The following is a 20806-nucleotide window of genomic DNA, read 5'->3' as shown; positions in this document are numbered from 1 at the left end:
TTCTTATAAATTTTTCGATGCCCCCCCCCCCCCAAAAAATAAATAAATAAATAAATAAATAAATAAATAATATAAATAAATAAATAAATAAAAACATCTGTTGAACCCCACTGGCCCACCTACTAAAATGAATCTGGATCCGCCCCTGCCCACACAGCCGAACCACCGCGCTCAAAAGAGCCTCTCACACACCTGCGGCTCTTCACCTGTGTGCTCCTCATGTTTTCATTCATCCAGCTCCCCCTAGTGTTCAAATCATGGTAATGATAAAACGCCTCCTCCAGCAACAGTTCCTACATTAGTTCCTTCTCCACGTATGCACGAAGCAGCGCTTCAGAAGAGAGCGAGTGTGTGTTTGTGTTTGTGTGTGAAGATTTGACAGCTGCGAAAGAAATGGCTCACGTTCTCACAGTTTATTTATTGCTGTTTTATCTGAACACTGTGACTGAGGCGAATTCATCACTTCAACCGAGAATGACTTTCACAGAGAAAGGTAGGAAATGCTTTTTTTTTTTTTTTTTTTTTTTTGAGGGATAATACATAACCTCAAAAAAAGGAACAAAATTATATTTACTCTGCAGCGGTGCAGAAGGTGAGCTACAGTGTTTGGTCTCAGTTCATTTAATTAAGAAAATGTCACTGATGGCATTTGATCTTCTATGTGAGTCTTCCAGTGCGGTCGGGGGCTCTCAGCTGATGAGACTGAATGTAGCTGTATTGTATATTCCATATAGCTTTGAGGATTAAAACGTTTCAATATGTTATATTATTGGCGCACACACACATGCAAAAACACATGGTTGGTTGGGATGATTTCTTGGCAACAGGCTTTTTTCTTTGGTGTCAGTGTGAATTTATGTTTAATTTGATAGAGGAAGATCTGACATTGTAGCAGGAAAATCTAAAATACACTATGCTTGTCACTCAAGGTCATGAAAACTTAACAAAACTGACTTGGTTAACAAAATCAAATGAAAACAATAAAACACCGTAACTTGAACGTTGTCATCCGCGATGAGAAATCCGTGATTTTGGAGTTTCCTCAACTCCAAATGTGGATGAGGAGTGGGCGGGTCTGGTTTACGAGGCAAGGACAATGCACCCCATCTATGAATGTATTATTATTGCTTTAGCTGCTATAGATTTTCATCCAGAGAGAGGTCAACAGTGAAGTTATTCTCAAATGATGATGTTTGAAACTCTGTGATCACTTTCATGCACCGCAGACTTTTTTTTTCTGAGATTGTCTTGAGATTTACCTGATATAACAATTCTACCTGTCCAGAGTGTATTCCTCTTTTCATTTGATACACACCACCTCCTCCTGATGCCAGTAACTTTTACTGAAGCTGAATATGTAAAGTGGTATTTCTAATTATACAGATGAAATGACAGTCAAATACAACTTCCCTTTTCTGATCTCTTTAAAAATACCACCACTGCTGTTTCTCTTGACCTTGATCTTAATGCGGCTGCAGGTGGCATTTATTCCTACTAACTCTTGTAACAACTGTTTCTTGTAGTGACAATAAACACCTGTTTATTTACAGTTTGTAATATGGAGTCATTATATACCTTTGAATGGAGTTACTGATAACAACATTGTATAGTTTCTCTGTGAAGATATGCAGATCTATTGATGAAATGCAGTTCATGACACAGGACAGGTAGATCATGGAACTGGAGGTGTGTGTGTGTGGTCAGGCTTTAGAGCTGAGGGGGGAAATGTCTCATGAGTAATAACGAGCAGAAGTGTGATTGTCGCCCCTGCCTCAGAGACCACCACAAACCCACCAAGCTGCATCACTTGTCAAAACTGCCACAACTTGTTGCTTGCAAGCAAAGTGATTTTCACCCTGCTAACATCATTAGACTTAAGCTTTTTATTTCACAAAGAAGTCAGTATCTGTACTTTACTATTTTTGCACTTTTCCCACTTCAGTGTCACTGCTATCTGGTGACAAAGAACCCATTTTGAGCACACAGCCAACAAATGTCCTCTAACTTGTTTTAAAGTTGACAGCTGCGAAAGAAATGGCTCACGTTCTCACAGTTTTTCTTTTGCTGTCTTATCTGAACATTGTGACTGAGGCGAATTCAACACTTCAACCGAGAATGACTTTCACAGAGAAAGGTAGGAAGGATTTATTTTTCAGGAGTAAAATCTGTTTCACTGCCTCCACTTAAAATATGGAAGTCCTAAAAGGACACGGTAAATACTTTTTTTAATTTCCTCCGTTTTGCCGTGATAACGAGTTAATTTCAGCGTTTTGCTCGAGATCTCGAGTTATTTTTCTCGTTATCTCGAGAAAACGACATTCTTATGGCGAACCAGAAATGACAACATTTCATCAGAAAGCGACGTGCTTCGCTGCACAGACTGGTGAGTTCAGCCTGTTCACGAGTTTCTTTGTGCTGTTAGCCATTTCTGAATAACTTCTCAAAGCTCATTTTAACATATCCTAGTTTTCATGCTGGTTAAAATAAAATAATGCGTTAACATTTTGCGTTAATGTTTCCATTATAACTGGGTTTTTTTGGAGAGATGCGCCATTTGGAAAGGGGACTGGCCAGTGGCCACCATGTCCACCATTTCCATTTCCCTTGGCTAATGCTAAGCCACAACATACGAGCTGGTGATATTAAAAAAAGGAGTGGTGTGCTATTAAATGACCAGTTTCCATAAGAAGTTACTGGATGGTTCTCTGCAAAAGAAAAGTGCGCAATTTGTGAAGCCACATGCACGAGCCATGCCACTACGCCTCCTCCCCGCCTATCAGCCAGTCGTCACGTTCACAAGATGACTTTATCAATAAAATGCAGCTGCTGCAGCAGGGATGGTATGGATGAACGTCCGTTGAGTTTATTCAGCCGCTTCACCACTGAATCCAGTAAAGACTGTTTCCACTGCGTGGCCTCATTCAGAAAAAGAGAGCAGCTCTCTCCTCCAACAGTTTCAATGGAATTAATTTATTTTAGCAAATTTAATTATTGTAGTTTGTCATAATAGATAGACTTTCCTTCCCTTCAGCATCTCAACTTGTAAATGTTGAATGGTTCAAATTCCACATTTATTAAACAGTTTACAATAAAAAATACATGCTTCACTCAAGCTAAAAGATTCAAAATAAACCAATTTTGTGCTCTAAATTGGCTATTTTATGTGCTAATTACAAGTTCACAAATGATGTGATTAATCACGATTACCTGCAGTCAGATCAGTGATTAATTAGTTTTTAAAAATTTAATTGATCGACAGCACAAGCTGTTTTAAAACTTTGTTCATAAGTCATAACCCCTTTGAGGAGAAACCTCACAGTTTCCAGACAGTTTCCATGTATGGCGCTCAGCACTGTTCTGTTCATTCATCACCATCACACTTATGATAAATTCATTTCTGAAACTGTGTTTTTTTCCGAAAATATGTGAGTTTTACCTTCCACTTTCAAGATCATCATTTCTTTTCATCCCGTTGACCTCACCGAAGCTCTGTGCCACCCCCCACCCCCGCATCATTGTTCTGATGAAAAAGGAGAACACACAGTCTTCTTGGCAATGCTTCACAGAGCAGCATGAGGAAATGTGTGTGTTGATAATTCTGGTGGAGCTATTTTTCAGTAATGGTAAAAAAAACTGTTGGACCGATCAAAGTGACTCTCTACTAAAGTCCAAGCAAAGTTTAAGTCAGTTTCTTCTAAAAGGTTGGACAGTGTCTTCACAATTGAATTAACTGAACTGTTGTCAAGATGTTCTTGTTTAAATCATTTGTTGTTGTTTTTTGTTTGTTTTTTTTTTACTGTATAGTGAAGAATAAGTTTTTATGGTCTTTTTTTGTGTTTCTGTATATGATTTCTCATAGACACCACATTTAAGAGCTCACCTTCACCTGTACAGCAGGGCCCTGTACGGGTTCTGCTCAGGAACCAGCCAGATGTGGTCACAACTTTGGGACAAACGCATCTAAATTTCTACAACTTTCAAAACCCCAACAAGGTAACAAACTCACTGAATAACCATGGAATGGGTTGAGTTAAGCTAATTTTTAGTGAAGTAACATCGCTGCCTGGTTTGTTCACAGGGTCCTACAGGAGGGCGGGTGCAGTGGAACGAATGCAGCGGCGCTGTGAGTAAAGTGACTGGAAGCAGAGGACTGGAAGCATGTTGTGATGTTGAAGAAATCTCATATGAAAACCATTCTTTCATTTTTTTTTAGGATTGTGACTATAGCATGACAGTGGTGCAGCAGAGGCCAAACTCCACAGCGCTGTTTGTCTGTGGAACCAACAACAAAGAAGCACAGTGCTGTGACGTGGTAGGACTCTTTTACTGATAACTGCTCTTTTCTGAGGAAAGGTAGTGGTGTTGTTTAGTGGCTATAGTTGCTTCTACTTCTGCCTTTAAAAAGCCTCACAAACAAACACCTCAAACACTTCCGGTTTATTTTTATTTTCTTTCCTTGAAGTAACATGTCATAGAAAATACTGAAGATATTTATTTAAATATGCGCAGGATATTTCGGAAACATCGCCCTCCTGCAGCCCCCATGAAAAGATGAAAAACATTAAAGAAAGCATTAAAGGATTCATCGACAAGGAAAGTGAGCACTCCATCCTCGTGGGTGAGTTTTTCTGCACACAACATTCTGGAAACTAATGAAATCCCATGGTGCTGTACACCAGGGCTGAGGTTAACACACCTGAGGGGTGGTTTCAGGTGGAGTTTGCATGTTTTCCCTGTTCAAGCACTTTTTTTTTTTTTTTTTTTGCTCTTTTAAGATTGTTCATAGATGTAGTTATTGTCATTTTTGGTCTGACTGTGTCTACCTGTGTTGAGCAGTAGACATGTCCAGGCATCCTGATTTTCACCCATAAACAACAGAAATCACCTGCAGATCGATGAAGGCCGTGTGGAAGACTGATAGATAGATGAACTTCCTACGGTCTGTTTTTCTGTTTCATCCATTTTTTAACAAAAAATAATTAATTTTTCATTTTTAATTTTCTATCTGTATTCACAAAACAAGATAAGCAACCAGTTTTTCATTCACAGTCAACTTGTTCTTAACAGAGCAAACCACAACCCCACACTGACACCTACAGCTCAGGGTCAACAGTTAACCTCCCATACATGTTTTGGACAATGGGAGAAGGAAATCCATTCAGCATGCACATACAGGAAGAACATGAAAACTCCTCACAGAATGGCACCAGCCAGTCTTTAAACCTGGACCTTCTTGCTGTGAGGCAAATCAACAACTACAAATTTCTAGTTTTATTTTTTCTCAGTTTTATTGTACTTTTGTCACTTCTTTAAATTTCCACCTTCCTACTATAACTTGTAATTTCTATCTGCTGCAGAATCCGAACAAAGTGCTGATCTCTACATAACATACTCTGGATCTCAAGACCGCGTTGGCATTTACAAGTTTGGAAGCAGAACAGTAATGCCAGCGAACCACGATAAAGGTACGAGAGTCTTGAGGAGTTTGGTTTGTTTGAGCAACTATTAGTTCAATAACAATTCGCTCCTCTTGCTTTGCTGTCCTCAGAGCAGCACTATGCAGGTTTGGTGCTGAGCAGACGGATCGACAGTCCTTTACAGGACAGAGTGTACGCCTTCTATAAGCAGAGGAACAGAGACACTCGAGTGAACAGTGAGATGTGGACCTCCTTCGTCACCCAGGTTTGCATGGTAAGGCCTGACAAGTATTATACAATTTAAAAGAGCTTCACATGTAAACTGCAACTGCTGTTACACCTACTTTTTCTGAAAAGCTTTCTTTGTCTACATGTCTAATAAATTCAGTCTCAATGTGACTTGAGTAACAGTTTCACCCTCAGCTGTTTTTTTTAAACTGAAAGAGAATCCCAGATTTCTTCTCCTGATGCTGCTGCACCTCCCTGAAACTGCTGTTTCCAATCACAATCATTATGTGAGTGTAACTCTTTGTTGCTTAATGTTTATTCCAGTCAGATGTTGGTGGTCCCAAGAACCTCCTGCAGTTTCGATGGACGTCCCAGTTGAATGCCAGAATGTTCTGTGGAGACTCTGAAAGGAAACTGCTTTTTTCTGAGCTTGTAGACACGGCTACTGTTCATGCAGACCACTGGGAAAACACCAAGATCTATGGACTCTTCAGAAACGAATGGTAGGACTCAGCATCACAAAACTGCAATTCCATAAATAGCATGCCTCACCCAAAGATGGATTTCCCTCTGACCCATTTCTCCAATGTTTTCAGCGTTCGTCATATTAATAGGTTAAAGTTAAAAGCGCGACTTGGCTGCTGTTGCTCAGTGACTCATAAAACCAGCTGGTTCATCCAAACCAAAGAGAGAAAACCATCTCAAACCATGATGAGACCTGGATAAAAGATCCAGGAAAGGGGTCAGGACAGACAGAATATGAGAAGTGTTGTATTCAAAGACTATAGTCCCTGATAAAGCTGATAAAGCAAAATGATGAACATTTTTGAAAAAAAAACTAAACTAAAGATCACATGATTTGAAATGTCAACGTTAGATATTTCAGTCCTTCGTACACTGTTGTTTGACTGTTTCACACACAAGTTTTCCTTAGATCTGTGTATATGATAACAATGTTTTTGCATCTTTTTATGCTGACTTCTCTTCTTCTTTCTCTCTTATCTTCTTTGCTCAGCTGTTTCCATCCGCACTGTTTTCTTAAACAACAACAAAGCTAAAAGCTTGTTTTATGCTGTCAGCTGTGTAAACCTGCTGGCTTTTGTGTTTCTCTGCAGGGGGATGAGTGCTGTGTGTGTCTACACCATCCGAGATATTAACGATGTCTTCATGAACTCTTCGTTTAATGGTCAGACTTCTGAGACGACGACAAACAGACAGAGAGATGTAAGAGCATCACCACTGGTTTTAAACATGTTCCTAAACATACTCATGCAGAGACAGGTGGCTCCGCTAACTCATGGACCTTGTGCTTGGAATTTGAATTTAAATCAGGTAGAGGTTCATGAACTTATGAGCTTTTTCTTTTCTTTTTTTTTTTTCAGTGTGTTGAAGACAGCAGCAAGATCTCATTGAACATCCTCAGGATGATTGACAAGAATTCTGAGCTGGAGGATTGGATCCATCCTGTGGGCAACTCGAACCCTCTTCTCTTCAGTCACCACAACTACACTCACATCTCCGTCGACAGTTTCCAGCAGAAGGACAACAGTCAACATCCGGTCATCTTCCTCTCTCTGAGTGAGTGATACCAGCAGACTGCAGTTAGGTAGTGATTCAAAGGTCACCAAATGAAGGTTGATTGTGAAACCGTGCCCTCTCTGTTTAGAATTGATCAATCACTCACCTCTGGATACTACAAACACTACGTGGCTCATTCAGGAGTCATTCCTGCACCTTGAGTGGTTGGAGAGAGCAGGGATGAGTCCCTAAAGACCAAATGTAGGCTTAAGTGCCTCCTCTCGAGGGGCTTCACACTTTAATTTCCAGTAATGATGATGCAATTTAAAATTTTTGCTCAAATCTTTTCAAGGTTGCCCTTTTATACTGACTGTCGTGTAGTCAATGTTTGATTTGGAGATTGTCTTATGACTTGGAATGGGGTTTTGGTTTTCAGTTTACTGTAGTTTCCAGAAATGCAGAAAAGTATCACATGGTCTTGTGAAAAAAAAAAAAAAAACATGCTGATGATCATTTGATCAGCCTTCTAACAGGAAACAATTTAGTCACATTAATGTGATGATGACACACTTGCTCCTTCTGATTGTGTGACTGTTAAACTCCCACACTGATGTGAATCACTATATGGAATAAAGAGGCAGTGTGTTCAGCATAAATGGGATTTGTCCACGTGTGAGTCAATCAAGGTGTGTTTGGTACACATTAATGAAACACGCATGAGTGGGATGCTTAAGGAGTGGTTAGTTTGAGTGTTTGAATCATCTTTCCTCTTTTTTCATGTTGAAAATAGACAATGGAAGGATTCATAAAGTGTTGCAACATGAAAACGAGCCCTTCATCATCGCTGAGTACCGACCGTTCAGCCACACAACCCACATCACCAGCATCAACCTGCACTCTTCCTCTGTGAGTAACTGCACCCCCGCACACGGTTTGCCCCCCACAGACATTCTGGGTGGAAGAGTTTCAGCGGAGTAGTGGCTTTTGTTGGAGGATGTGTGGGTTGATACATGGTTGATACACTTCTATAGTTCTTTTCCACTGACTTGACAGCCCCACAAGCACTGAGCAATGTTAGTCACATTCACACATCCACACACACATTCACACACCAGGAGGAAGCGACTGTCATCCAAAATATCAATCTATTCATTTCGAGCAGTTTGTGGATTTTATGTTTAGAGTTTTGCCCATGGACACTTTGACATATGAATGGATGGGGGAATCTAACCTGCTACCCCCAATATAAAAATATTTATTCTTCTGAAATCAAATCTGCTTCTAAGAACATTGATTTCTGTGTTTGAAAATCTGTCCAAGATGCAGAAACCTTTGGATTTCTTCAAATTTATTCCATCCTAGGTTAAAACAATTGTGCTGTTTAGGTCCTTGACTCCCACCAGTTGAGACTTCTTCTTCTCCTTGTCAGAGAAATGCACACTGTGGTTGTCCAATTATGAACTTTACACAGAAGATTGCTGTGCTGTGTGTGATTGTGCTTGCTGGTGCCGTTAATGCTTGATCACAACCATATTCATGTTGGGAGGTTTTCACCTGTGGAAACAGCAGTGACACCGTGTGAGCTCTGAAAACTCTTTGATGAAGTCAGATAGGAATAGTGTGCAGCTTCATGGTCTTTGGACAAAGTTCACACTTGTTTATTTTGTGCGTTGTTGTAGAAAAAGCTGTACGTCAACTCCAGAGATCAACTGGTCCAGGTTGATGTTGCCAACTGTACCCAGTATGGAAGCACCTGCCAGGATTGTATCTTATCCAGAGATCCCTACTGCGGCTGGAAGGACGGCCTCTGCACATCTGACACGCAGTAAGTCCTCGGTGTCACGGCACACCTTAAACTTAATTTTCAAACATAAAGTCTGCATTTCACAAAATGTGCTGGGGATAGGGCCCACAGATCATGGATCTGCGTGACCTAAAACCACATTTCGGTGTAGTCCACTGAGCAACTGGACCATTTGAGAACTCATAAAACATCAGACTCAAAACTGGTTAACTCAAATGCACAATTATGTACAACCCATAGTAGTTTATGTAAGTCTCTGCTTTGCTCAAAGTTAAAAAATAAAAAATAAAATACAGCAAACAAAAGGAGTTCACAAGAAAGATCAAAAATACAAAGAGCAAAAAGTGCTCACAGGGTCAAAATCAAGATGACCTTGAAAAACAGAAACCTGACACGTGACAACAGTCTTGGACAGAACAGGACGAACTGGCAACAAGACAATGAGAGACGAGGCCTTTTTATGCAGGAGGTAGGAGGACAGCTGAAGCCAGTCAGGGCAAAGATGCCAATCGCAGTGGGAACTTCACATAAAGGGAGGGAGTCAGGTCTGAAACGAGAGGGGAAAGTTAAGCACAAAGAAGTGCATGAAACACAAGACTCAACCTGAACCTAAACCAAGACGTGACATTACACGTCTCTGTATCTCTGTAATCTCTGTATTTCCAAAAAGACATCTGCGCTTTAGCTTGATGGGTAATGGTTTTAATTCCAACAGATTATTTTGAAACTGTTTATTTTTCACAAAACTCAAGAAAAGCGTTCATACTGTAGTACATAATTCAAATGTTGAGAAACCCAACACATTAATGCAAATCAAAATTAAGAATTCCTGTTTCATTGGCTTACTTGACGCTAACTCTCATTCAGTGGAAAGCTGAGCACTGAGAGCTCTTTATGGGGCTCACCCACACATGGCAGAATACACAGAATTCCTCTCACAGTGCGAACCAATGGCGAAGAAACAAGAAACGTCATTGTTTTTAACAAACAGGGGCCTTTGTGGTGGTTTGAAGCAGTATAAACAGCCACAACAGTCTGCTATTTGCTTCTCGTGCTGCTCACCAGCCTGGACACATGCTGCTCCTACATTGAACCCACTCTGCAGTTGTGTGACTGAGGTCATGACCGCCGACAGACCCGACAACATCTAACAGCAGCTCAAAATAAGAGTTGAGGGCAGCAGCATCAGAAGATCCAGAGAGTTCTTCGCGGGTGCAGCTCACATGCTGTATTCTTTAATTCCTTTGTCATGTTACGCTGACGAGTCACGTTATTTATAATGACTTTGGAAATGTGTCTCATGTTAACAAGACCTGGATGATTTCAATTTATAATCCAACCAGCGATCAAAAAGTCTCCACAGTAACCAATAATTTTCCTCTGGGGTTAAAAAAGTACATATTTTCTATTGTATTTATGTGGCATGCCTCACATTTTGAGTGTTGTAACATCAGTCATTCTTTGGTTGCACCTCGTGTTGTGTCATTAGACTTTGTCATGTGCAATGTGGCCACGCTTCCCTCTCCACACTTCCAATATGGAGTAATGTTTTGATAGTTTCACCCAATAAGTCATGCTGGAGACATTTTCACTGCTAGTTTTAATCACGAGCACTTCCTCCACTCAGCTGGCTTCTAACCTTTTTTATTTGAACAATTTCCAAGCACAAGATTTATCATGACTTTCAACAAGACACCTACATTTTACATCAGATTCAGTCTACAGAATATTTATAGGAGGTTGGACCATGTCATTGATGCAGTTTGCATCAAGCCAAATTGGACTGAGAACAAAAGGCATGAGTTTTATTCATGTTCAACAAAAAAACACATGAAAAAAGAAAGAAAGATAATAGACTTGAAGTAACATGATTATAAGATATCAATACCTGTATAGCTTCTAAGCTGTTTCAGGTACCTTAAATCACTATAAAATAAATTGATCAAGTAATTTGAATAATCTGGAAACGACACGTAACAATGCATAATGAAGAGTGATCTGCCTTTATGGTTCACTTTATTGTGGAATATTGAATTCCTTAAACAGGCTGTCACTTTGTCATGTACAGGTCCTTCTAAACAAATTAGCATATTGTGACAAAGTGCATTATTTTCTATAATGTACTAATAACATTAGACTTTCATATATGTTAGATTCATTACACACAACTGAAGTAGTTCAAGCCTTTTATTGTTTTAATATTGATGATTTTGGCCAAAAAGTAAAGAAAAACCAAAAATCCCTATCTAAAAAAATTAGCATATTCCATCCGACCAATAAAAGAAAAGTGTTTTTAAATACAAAAAAGTATGTTCACTTATGCACTCAATACTTGGTCGGGAATCCTTTTGCAGAAATGACTGCTTCAGTGCAGCCTGGCATGGAGGCAATCAGCCTGTGGCACTGCTGAGGTGTTCTGGAGGCTCAGGATGCTTCAATAGTGGCCTTAAACTCATCCACAGTGGGGGGGACTCTCAGCTTCCTCTTCACAATATCCCACAGATTCTCTCTGGGGTTCAGGTCAGGAGAGTTGGCAGGCCAATTGAGCACAGCAATACCATGGTCAGTAAACCATTTGCCAGTGGTTTGGCACTGTGAGCAAGTCAGGTCGTGCTGAAAAATGAAATCTTCATCTCCATAAAGCTTTTCAGCAGATGCAATCATGAAGTGCTCCAAAATCTCCTGATAGCTAGCTGCATTGACCCTGCCCTTGATAAAACACAGTGGACCACCACCACCAGCAGCTGACATGGCCCCCAGACCATCACTGACTGTGGGTACTTGACACTGGACTTCAGGCATTTTGGCATTTCCTTCTCCCCAGCCTTCCTCCAAACTCTGGCACCTTGGTTTCCAAATGACATGCAAAATTTGCTTTTATCCAAAAAAAGTACTTTGGACCACTGAGCAACAGTCCAGTGCTGCTTCTCTGTGGCCCAGGTCAGGCGCTTCTGCCGCTGTTTCTGGTTCAAAAGTGTCTTGACCTGGGGAATGCGGCACCTGTAGTCCATTTCCTGCACACACCTGTGCACGGTGGCTCTGGATGGTTCTACTCCAGACTCAGTCCACTGCTTCCGCAGGTCCCCCAAGGTCTGGAATCGGCCCTTCTCCACAATCTTCCTCAGGGTCCGGTCACCTCTTATAGTTGTGCAGCGTTCTCTGCCACACTTTTTCCTTCCCACAGACTTCCCACTGAGGTGCCTCGATGCAGCACTCTGGGAACAGCCTGTTCGCTCAGACACTTCTTTCTGTGTCTTCCCCTCTTGCTTGAGGGTGTCATTGATAGCCTTCTGGACAGCAGTCAGGTCGGCAGTCTTACCCATGATTGTGGTTTTGAGTAATGAACCAGGCTGGGAGTTTTTAAAGGCCTCAGGAATCTTTTGCAGGTGTTTAGAGTTAACTCGTTGATTGAGATGATTAGGTTAACAGCTTGTTTAGAGTACCTTTTCATAATATGCTATTTTTTTTTAGATAGGGATTGTTGGTTTTTCTTTACTTTTTGGCCAATATCGTCAATATTAAAACAATAAAAGGCTTGAACTACTTCAGTTGTGTGTAATGAATCTAACATATCTGAAGGTCTAATGTTTATCAGTACATTACAGGAAATACTGAACTATATCACAATATGCTAATTTTTTGAGAAGGACCTGTATTTGCTTTCTAAAAAAGTTTACATATGGTGGTGTGAAGGTGAGGTTCATGACCTTTAAGTCACATGAAGAGGAAGAAGAAGTACACCAGTTCTGTATTCGGATAATTATTTTACATTTACAGTTTGTCTTTAAAAAGTGAAAAGGGTTCCCAGCAGCAGAAGCAGCAGAAGTGAGAGTTATTGGTTGTGTGTGTGTGTGTGTGTGTGTGTGTGTGTGTGTGTGTGTGTGTGTGTGTGTGTGTGTGTGGTGAGAACAGTTTGTTCCCGGCATTACATTTTACTGCTAATAAATTACCTTAAAGGGATAGTTTGGGATTTTTGACATGAATCTGTATGGCATCCCCGTCAGCAGTGTTGTTCATTCACACAGACTGACCCCTGACCCCTGACAGCGTCCAGTGAGCGGAGATCCTGTCCGGTTTAGGTCCAGAAGAGAGTAGTCCAGCAAGTTTGCTGGGGTCCCGAAAATAAAGCGTTTTTCTTCTCAAACCAATATGTGTGCGAAAGAGTGATATATTTGCATCACAAAACCGTTGTCCACAAAAAAGTCAGACCTGGTAAACGCTTGGCACTATTTTCTCTCCCTTCATATCACTCCACGCCGCCTCCAGCTGCAGGCAGCACGGAGATGCTAACAGCTAGAGCTAGAGCTAGCTTGCTCTTTACTAGCGGTAAACAAAGTGAAACCAGCGCGGCTGCCTGCAGCTGAAGATGGTGCGGAGTGATATGAAGGGAAAGAAAATAGTGCCAAGCGTTTACGAGGTCTGACTTTTTCATGGACAACGGTTTTGTGATGTAAATATATCACTCTTTCGCACACATATTGGTTTGAGAAGAAAAACGCTTTATTTTCAGGACCCCAGCAAACTTGCCGGACTACTCTCTTCTGGACCTAAACCGGACAGGATCTGCGCTCACTGGACGCTGTCAGGGGTCAGGGGTCAGTCTGTGTGAATGAACAACACTGCTGACGGGGATGCCACACAGATTTATGTCAAAAATCCCGAACTATCCCTTTAAAGGATAAGTTCGGTTTAAACAGTTTTCACGTTGTTTATAGAAACATGCATAACAGTATACTCACTCAGAAGGGTTTTCTGATCCGAAAAGTGGTCTGGTAGAAAGTTAGATCTATAGTCGAGCTGCAGACCTCCATATACTGTTAGCCAATGGGGCATCCCTGGTGCCGGCCCCCAAAACGACTTTAATCATCCAAAAAGTCATGAGTTTCACCAATATATCCTCATGGTCCGCTCATGCCTCTCCTCCACCACAGCCCGGTGTTGCAAAATACATGCTGTTGCAGTTTTACAGATCTCTGAAGTGAACACGGTGATCTGGAAGTAAACTGAAATACATTCACCAAGAGACACAGTAGGTGGCGCTGTGCACCAAAGTTGTTGGTCGCCACCTGCTCCAAAGAAGAAGAAGCACATCTCTGAACTGCAAACATCTGCTTCTTCTTCTTTGGAGCAGGTGGCGACCAACAACTTTGGTGCACAGCGCCACCTACTGTGTCTCTTGGTCAATGTATTTCAGTTTACTTCCAGATCACCGTGTTGACTTCAGAGATCTGTAAAACCACAACAGCATATATTTTGCGACACCGGGCTTTGGTGGAGGAGTGGACCATGAGGATATATTGGTGAAACTAATGAGTTTTTGGATGATTAAAGCTGTTTTGGGAGCCGGCACCAGGGATGCCCCATTGGCTAACAGTATATGGAGGTCTGCAGCTCGACTATGGATCTAACTTTCTACCAGACCACTTTTCAGATCAGAAAACCCTTCTGAGTGAGTATACTGTTATGCATCTTTCTATAAACAACGTGAAAACTGTTTAAACCTAACTTATCCTTTAATAAAATATGAAAAGGCTGTATTGTACTGTCCCACATAGTTCAAAAGAAATATTTCAGTTTAATTTGGAGGATGAAAGTCGCACCAGATGAGCTGAGGTGTGTTTGGTTGTAAAAAGGTGAGAAGGCAGAAGAAGAAACAATGAACAGGTCAGTGATTCATGGTGTATTGCTCATTTATGAGTGAGTAGTACTGAGACAGAGTGAATGAATTTCTCCAAGTGTGATGATTCAACCACATGAGAAGACACAGGAACACACACAGGAAGTCATTTCTCAGATCATACTACAGCAAATCAAACAAGTGACTGTCCAAATTCAAAAGCCTCAGCAATCATAATGAAATTCAGACATACAGATTTGAAAAGAGGTTTTCATCAAGGTTCTCTGGAGCAAAAGAACTTTGATATGGTGGCTGTATGATCCATCCACACGTAGCAGAATGGTCACAATTCCTACAAATTGGGGCATTACAGGAGACACAATAACAATGAAATAGCAACAGCGTCAGCCTCACAGAAGCACAACATGCAAGCAATTAAAGAAGAGGAAAAAAAATGCTGTTATATTTCAGATAAATAGGTTAAAATTCTTACCAGTTGTCTTAAAACACATTCACAGTTCTGCTTCATTTTATTAACAACATGCAACAATTGTGTTTTTATCAGAAATGTGATGTTTTTTTTCAGTGTTATCAACTTGTAATAGTTTTGTTTCAAAGAAACAGCTGGAAGTGTCCTTATATGGTTACTTTCCTCATAAAGAGTTAAAACTCTCAGACGAAGTCTTGGAGCACCACATTTGTTCTGACCTGCAAAGTGTTTCAGTTCTGATGTTACAAATCAGTCAAGGGTGTGCTTCAGGTCTGGACACGTCCTCTTTTCACATCCTGTAAAAGGTTTCTGGATTCATGTTTTGTTTTTTGTTTTTTGTTTTTTTGAGAGAGACAGATTACAGTAACATGAACACTCTGTTTCATTTGTTGTTCAAGGTAATATTAATCCATTAATGTTATTTGCACTTGTACAGATGTGATATTTTGTTGCCAAGTGTCATTTAAAACATTGCAAGTCGAAACCAAGAATCTTCTTTTCTTATGTTTTCATTAAATGACATGGACATTTTGGACCTTTTCCTTTGAAAATCAGAAAGACCCGATGAAGAAACATCTAAATGCCTGTAATAATGGAAGTTACTTTCAGTTTTATAATCAGACCTTTAACTCTATTTCTGACTTTTTGTCTCCATATATGAGATGCAGGGGGAGTTCAAGAGAAGTAGTACCGAAGGAGAGAAGTACCGAAAAAGATAAAACATAGTTGGATTAACAAATAGCAGAGTGTGATCTTGTTTTTTGGTTGGCAGTGATCTCTAGAGTCTGGTAGGTCTGTGCAGCATAATATACAGTACACATGTTTTGTTTTGCTTATGATGTCAGTTTGAGACTAACATGACGACAGACTAAAGAAATGAGTTGACCACATTAACCTCAGAGTGAAATGTCATCTTTGAAGAGTTGATACCATAGATTGTAAATAAATGGATAGCCCCTTCCTGACGTCAGCCATTGCATTCCTAACCACCGTTCTGAAGACTTCAGCGAGATCAGCAGGATGTAGGATGTAAATGTAATTGGTCCCGCCCGTCACGTGACCACATCACGTGGACAGAGGAGGCGCTGTGATTGGGCAATTTGTGCTGAACTTTAACTCGTAATATAAAATCAACAGATGATTTATGTGAAAATCAGAGTCTGGTGAAGCCAACACGGTTATAGAAACTAGTGATAGAGACCAAAATACGTCCTGAAACCGGGCGCTTTATATATTTATTTGCACTCTGAAAATCGGCATTTTCGAATGGGTTCCAATGAGACCAGGGCTCTTTTTGAAACCAGCATCATCGCCCCCTGCTGGAATTCCTTCGGAATTACAGCTTTTTTGCACTTCTAAATTATCTTCATGTTTTATGAGCGGAGGTTGGCGCTTGGTTGATACAGACAAAAATGCTTCTTCACACATTCACAGTCCTGGGAAGCTGAATAAAGAGAGGAGCTGGGGCTTTGCAGGGAAATATTAGAAATTAGATGAGTTTATATGAGTGTTTAGATGTATGGCTCATGTTTTTAAGACAGAGTCTTAAACTATTGAGATAGCTGTCCAGTTTGGACATCATTAAGTCATTCATTCTCTTTCTTTTCTAGTAATGCTCTCCAGGATGTGGCCAGAGGAAACCCTGCTCTCTGTCCGTCAGCAACGTCAAAGTCTCAAGGTATGGAGACCTACTACCAGGCACATTTTCAACTTTACATACTATAAATGGAAATCTTCATTACTGGCTGCATTCTTTTTGAACTATCCGAGACTGTAAATATAGATCTTCAAAAAGACCAACAAAGAAATCCAATCTGAATACTTCTAACCATTAATTGTCTTTCAAACAGTCCTTTCCACTTGAGACAGCTACTCTATCTCTGAAAATCTTGCTGTTTCCACTCTTTAACTGGACTAGCTTAACCAGATATTGTTTACCCAAATTCTTGGTAGGAGGTGGGCCGCTTGTATTTTTCGTCGGTTTGGTTTAATTAGGTTGAAGCTGATCACAGACTCAGTCACACAAGCCATGGCCATAGTACAATAATGATATCCTAAAATAGCCTTATGAACATTGGTGGGCATGGACACCTGGAAGATGTGTAGCATTATATTTCAGAATCAGACTTCAGATGAATGAAAATCACATTGTAGCAGTCGACAAAACTTCAATGTTTTTTTTTCTTATTTGGTCGACGCTTCAAAATTGATGCACATGTGCAACATCCGTATTTACGTCCACAGACAAGGTGCTGTGCGTAACTTCACCTCTTCTTTCACTGTGAAAATTAACTTCACATGTTTCTACACTGTGAGCAAAGTTCCTACACACATGTTGAAAACATGCACGTCTAACCAACCACTGGTTTTACAAGGAACCCCTAAAATGAGATCTGACATCATGATGAGTGGTTTCCCAGCTGAGTTGCTCCTTTGTGGTTCAAACTGCTCCAAATGATACCACCACTGCATAAAAACTCACATTAGACATATTTCATCACTTACTTAGAGGAAGTAAAAATATGCCATCAATCTATTTGTAGTCTACTCAAAATAGGTCATGCCTGCATAAGTAAATGTTGGTTCTGTGCTCTTTGTACTTACACCTGCGTGGCTCTGTCAACTGTGCTATAGGGCGTATACGTATTTGCTCTCATAAATTGCATCATTTAAAGTTATTGCTTGCACTCCAAGTTCATCCACTCTATTCCTCCTACATGCAAAAAACTTTCGTTCTGAATTAAATAAAGAATGCTGGTTTGCACCATTCTCACAAGTTTTACTTTTTGACTTTTCTTTTTAAGTTATAGTGGATTTTTGTCCCACTTATTTTAGATCAGGTTCAAACTTCTGTCATTTTATCAGATTAAATACAAAACTATAAATGTAAAAAGGTGAATTTATTTTTCATGTAATGACAAGATGCCTGCCCTTCCCCACTTGTGCAATTTGTCTTTTTTCATGTGTACCACTGTATATATCCAGGAATTAAACTCACTAAATTGAATTTTTCTCTCTTTCACCTTATGAGTGACTGTTGAGCTGCAGAAAACCCTCCTAAACCCGATGTATGAAGTCATAGTGAAAGTTCCTTTTGAATGCAACATACCACAACTGGTTCTTAAACAACTGATTGATTTTTTTTCTTCAATTTGAATCCAAGGAAAAGAAAGTCACAGTTATTTGAAGTCATACTTAAACTTGGCTCAGGTTTGCAGCTTTGAATGAGTCTCTGGTTTGTATGAGTTCTGTTTTGCATTGCACCACAAACAAAATTCAGTTTCCTTCCGTTCTGAAACTGAGGTCAATGATACTTCCTTTAATCTGTGAGCTCTCTTACCCTAGTCTGCATGCAAGCCTTTGCACATCAGGTAGAATTTAGTACTTTAGAAACACATGGGTGTAGATAAACTCCTGTGTCCAGATGAACCTTCTCAATGTAACTTTACTCTCACAATCATATCTGATAATTCGGTTACAAACACAACTTTAAAAATAGGATCATAATGTCAGCCCATATGCTGATGATACACTTGTTTTACACTTAAGATGTACAAAATAATTAAAGTCTCAACTTTCAGTGATACAGAAAACTGATTTTAATTGTAGAAGGTCACTAAAGCCTGTTACACACTACAGGATTTATTAAATCTTCCCCTATTCAGAGACCACACACTAGACGACAACAGAGGAAGATGGCACTAGATTTTCCTCTTCTGCTCCTCTAGTGTGTGGAGTCACGATGGAGCTCACCACACACTAGAAGATTCTTCATCAGAGAATCTACTCCTCACTCTTCCAAATCTCATGTAGTCAAATGTGACTTTTTGCGGTTTCCCTTCATTCTTGTATTTACATTCACCTCCACTATTAATCATAAGCTCGTTCATTCCCTCAGTACATTCATTCATATCGACATCGCTCCTTCAGCGCATTTTTGATTCAGAAAAGTTTGTCATGTACACAGCAGATTTTATTTTAAAACAATGTCTTTCAGACAGCAACGGCTGTAAAAGCAACAAAAGTTTAGCTTTTCCACTTGAAAAGTTGTTCTGTAAATGGGGTCAGATTCTCTCCTGACTCCTCAGTTGCACATTGAAGGAGAGGATTCAGCCTCTGTGACCCGTCACGCCTCAAGCAAACTGGAAACCAAACCAGTTTAAGATCAAATAAAGGAAACAAACATTAAATCTAAACAGGCTTCTGTTTTCTTTTCTCAGGGGCCAGACATGAAATGAAAGCTGAACGTAGAAGTGAAAGCATGGTCAGCGTTCCCTTTCGGTCCAGGTACTTCTTGACCTGCCCAGTTTCGTCCCATCATGCTGAGTATATCTGGAAAAGTCCTGGCCAGACCACAAACTGCAGCTCCAAGGGGGAGCAGTGTGTCCACCTGATCCACAGCATGGGTCCTGAGCAGGAGGGACTCCACCAGTGTCTCTCAGAAGAACGGGGCTACCACAAAGTCCTGGCGCAGTACCAGCTAATGCTGAAGGGCAGGACGGAGAGCCTGAGGTCAGGTCTGGTCTTCTGGGTTTGTCTGATGACCGTTTTTGTCCAGGTTTTCTACTGTTAGAATGAAGCATTTCAAATGCATTGGTTTGTTAGTTTGTTTTTTTTTTAACATATATATATACAATTTATATATATATATATATATATATATATATATATATATATATATATATATATATATATATATATATATATATGCACACACACACACACACACACACACACACACACACACACACACACACACACACACACACACATTGCGCTCCAGCTGACCATCAATGAAGCATACACAGCAGCAGCACTTTCTGCGGTGAAACACGGTCCATTCCTCATTATTTGCCATGATGACCATTACATCGTGCTTTTGAATTCATTTATTGTATTTTGCACATAATGCGATTAATCGCGATTAAAAAATGTAATCGTTGCCCAGCACTAATATATATATATGTATATATATATACATATATATATATATACACACACACATATATATGTACATATAATATATATATGTGTGTGTGTGTGTGTGTGTGTGTGCGCGCCTCTAATGAACGTATTGAAACAATTAGAAATTCAGAGATACAAAGGAAAAGCAACTCTCAGTGAGGGAAGATGATTGTTACAGCTAGGGTAGACGATGTTGAAGAGCCTGCAAGATTTGAAAGTCGCACACCTCAAGCCATCCCCCCTAAGCTCCTCCTACTCCAATCAGTGCTTGGCCCAACGCCACACCCAAAACGAACGTGACTGCTCATCTCAACTAATGTTTTCAATGGGACCCCGCTCCAAGCCTAGGGTGACCATACGTCCTATTTTACCTGGACATGTCCACTTTTTACGTCCTGTCCGGGGCGTCTGGACAGGTTTTTTAAATTCAAGGAAACGTCTGGGGTTCACTGTTTCTCATAGCACATAAACGTAAATTGACCAGTGCTTTGCACACAATACTATGATACTTTGTTGCACGACGTCATTACCGAGAGGCGTCTTGTGAGCCGATCTGCGCTGCGCGCTCACACACACACACAGATGGAGTGGAGCAGACGGGGCTGTTCAGACAGTGGAGCACGGCATCTGATTGGTTTCTTAGGAGCGGTCCGCGCCTTACGATTGGTCGGAGTTTTTATCGTCCTTTGGCCGCTACAGTTGTCTGATTTTTTTCCACACCTTTTTCCGTACACATGATGTATTGACTTCTCCCAGGGGTCAAGGAG

At 40.4% G+C, this 20806-nt stretch overlaps 1 protein-coding gene across 2 annotated transcripts; it reads left to right on the top strand.

Moving 5' to 3' along the window:
* Positions 1–345: 345 nt before the first annotated feature.
* LOC115389270 (semaphorin-7A-like) lies at positions 346–19661 on the top strand. 2 transcript variants are annotated; one of them, XM_030092773.1, is made up of 14 exons: positions 346–493; positions 3860–3993; positions 4079–4123; positions 4214–4312; positions 4510–4618; positions 5358–5465; positions 5549–5691; positions 5970–6148; positions 6761–6869; positions 7028–7223; positions 7954–8069; positions 8843–8988; positions 16685–16752; positions 19295–19661. In XM_030092773.1, the coding sequence occupies exons 1-14, from the start codon at positions 394–396 to the stop codon at positions 19645–19647; spliced, it is 1905 nt and encodes a 634-aa protein (XP_029948633.1). In that variant the 5' UTR covers positions 346–393; the 3' UTR covers positions 19648–19661. The 2 variants fall into 2 exon arrangements, with proteins under 2 accessions (XP_029948633.1, XP_029948639.1); XM_030092779.1 differs by lacking the exon at positions 346–493 and adding an exon at positions 1806–2134.
* Positions 19662–20806: the final 1145 nt, after the last annotated feature.

Source organism: Salarias fasciatus, chromosome 1, assembly GCF_902148845.1.
Source record: "Salarias fasciatus chromosome 1, fSalaFa1.1, whole genome shotgun sequence".
In the NCBI taxonomy this organism is placed as follows: Eukaryota; Metazoa; Chordata; class Actinopteri; order Blenniiformes; family Blenniidae; genus Salarias; species Salarias fasciatus.
Note: the sequence above shows the minus strand (reverse complement) of the source record. Positions and strands in the feature narration are given on the sequence as shown.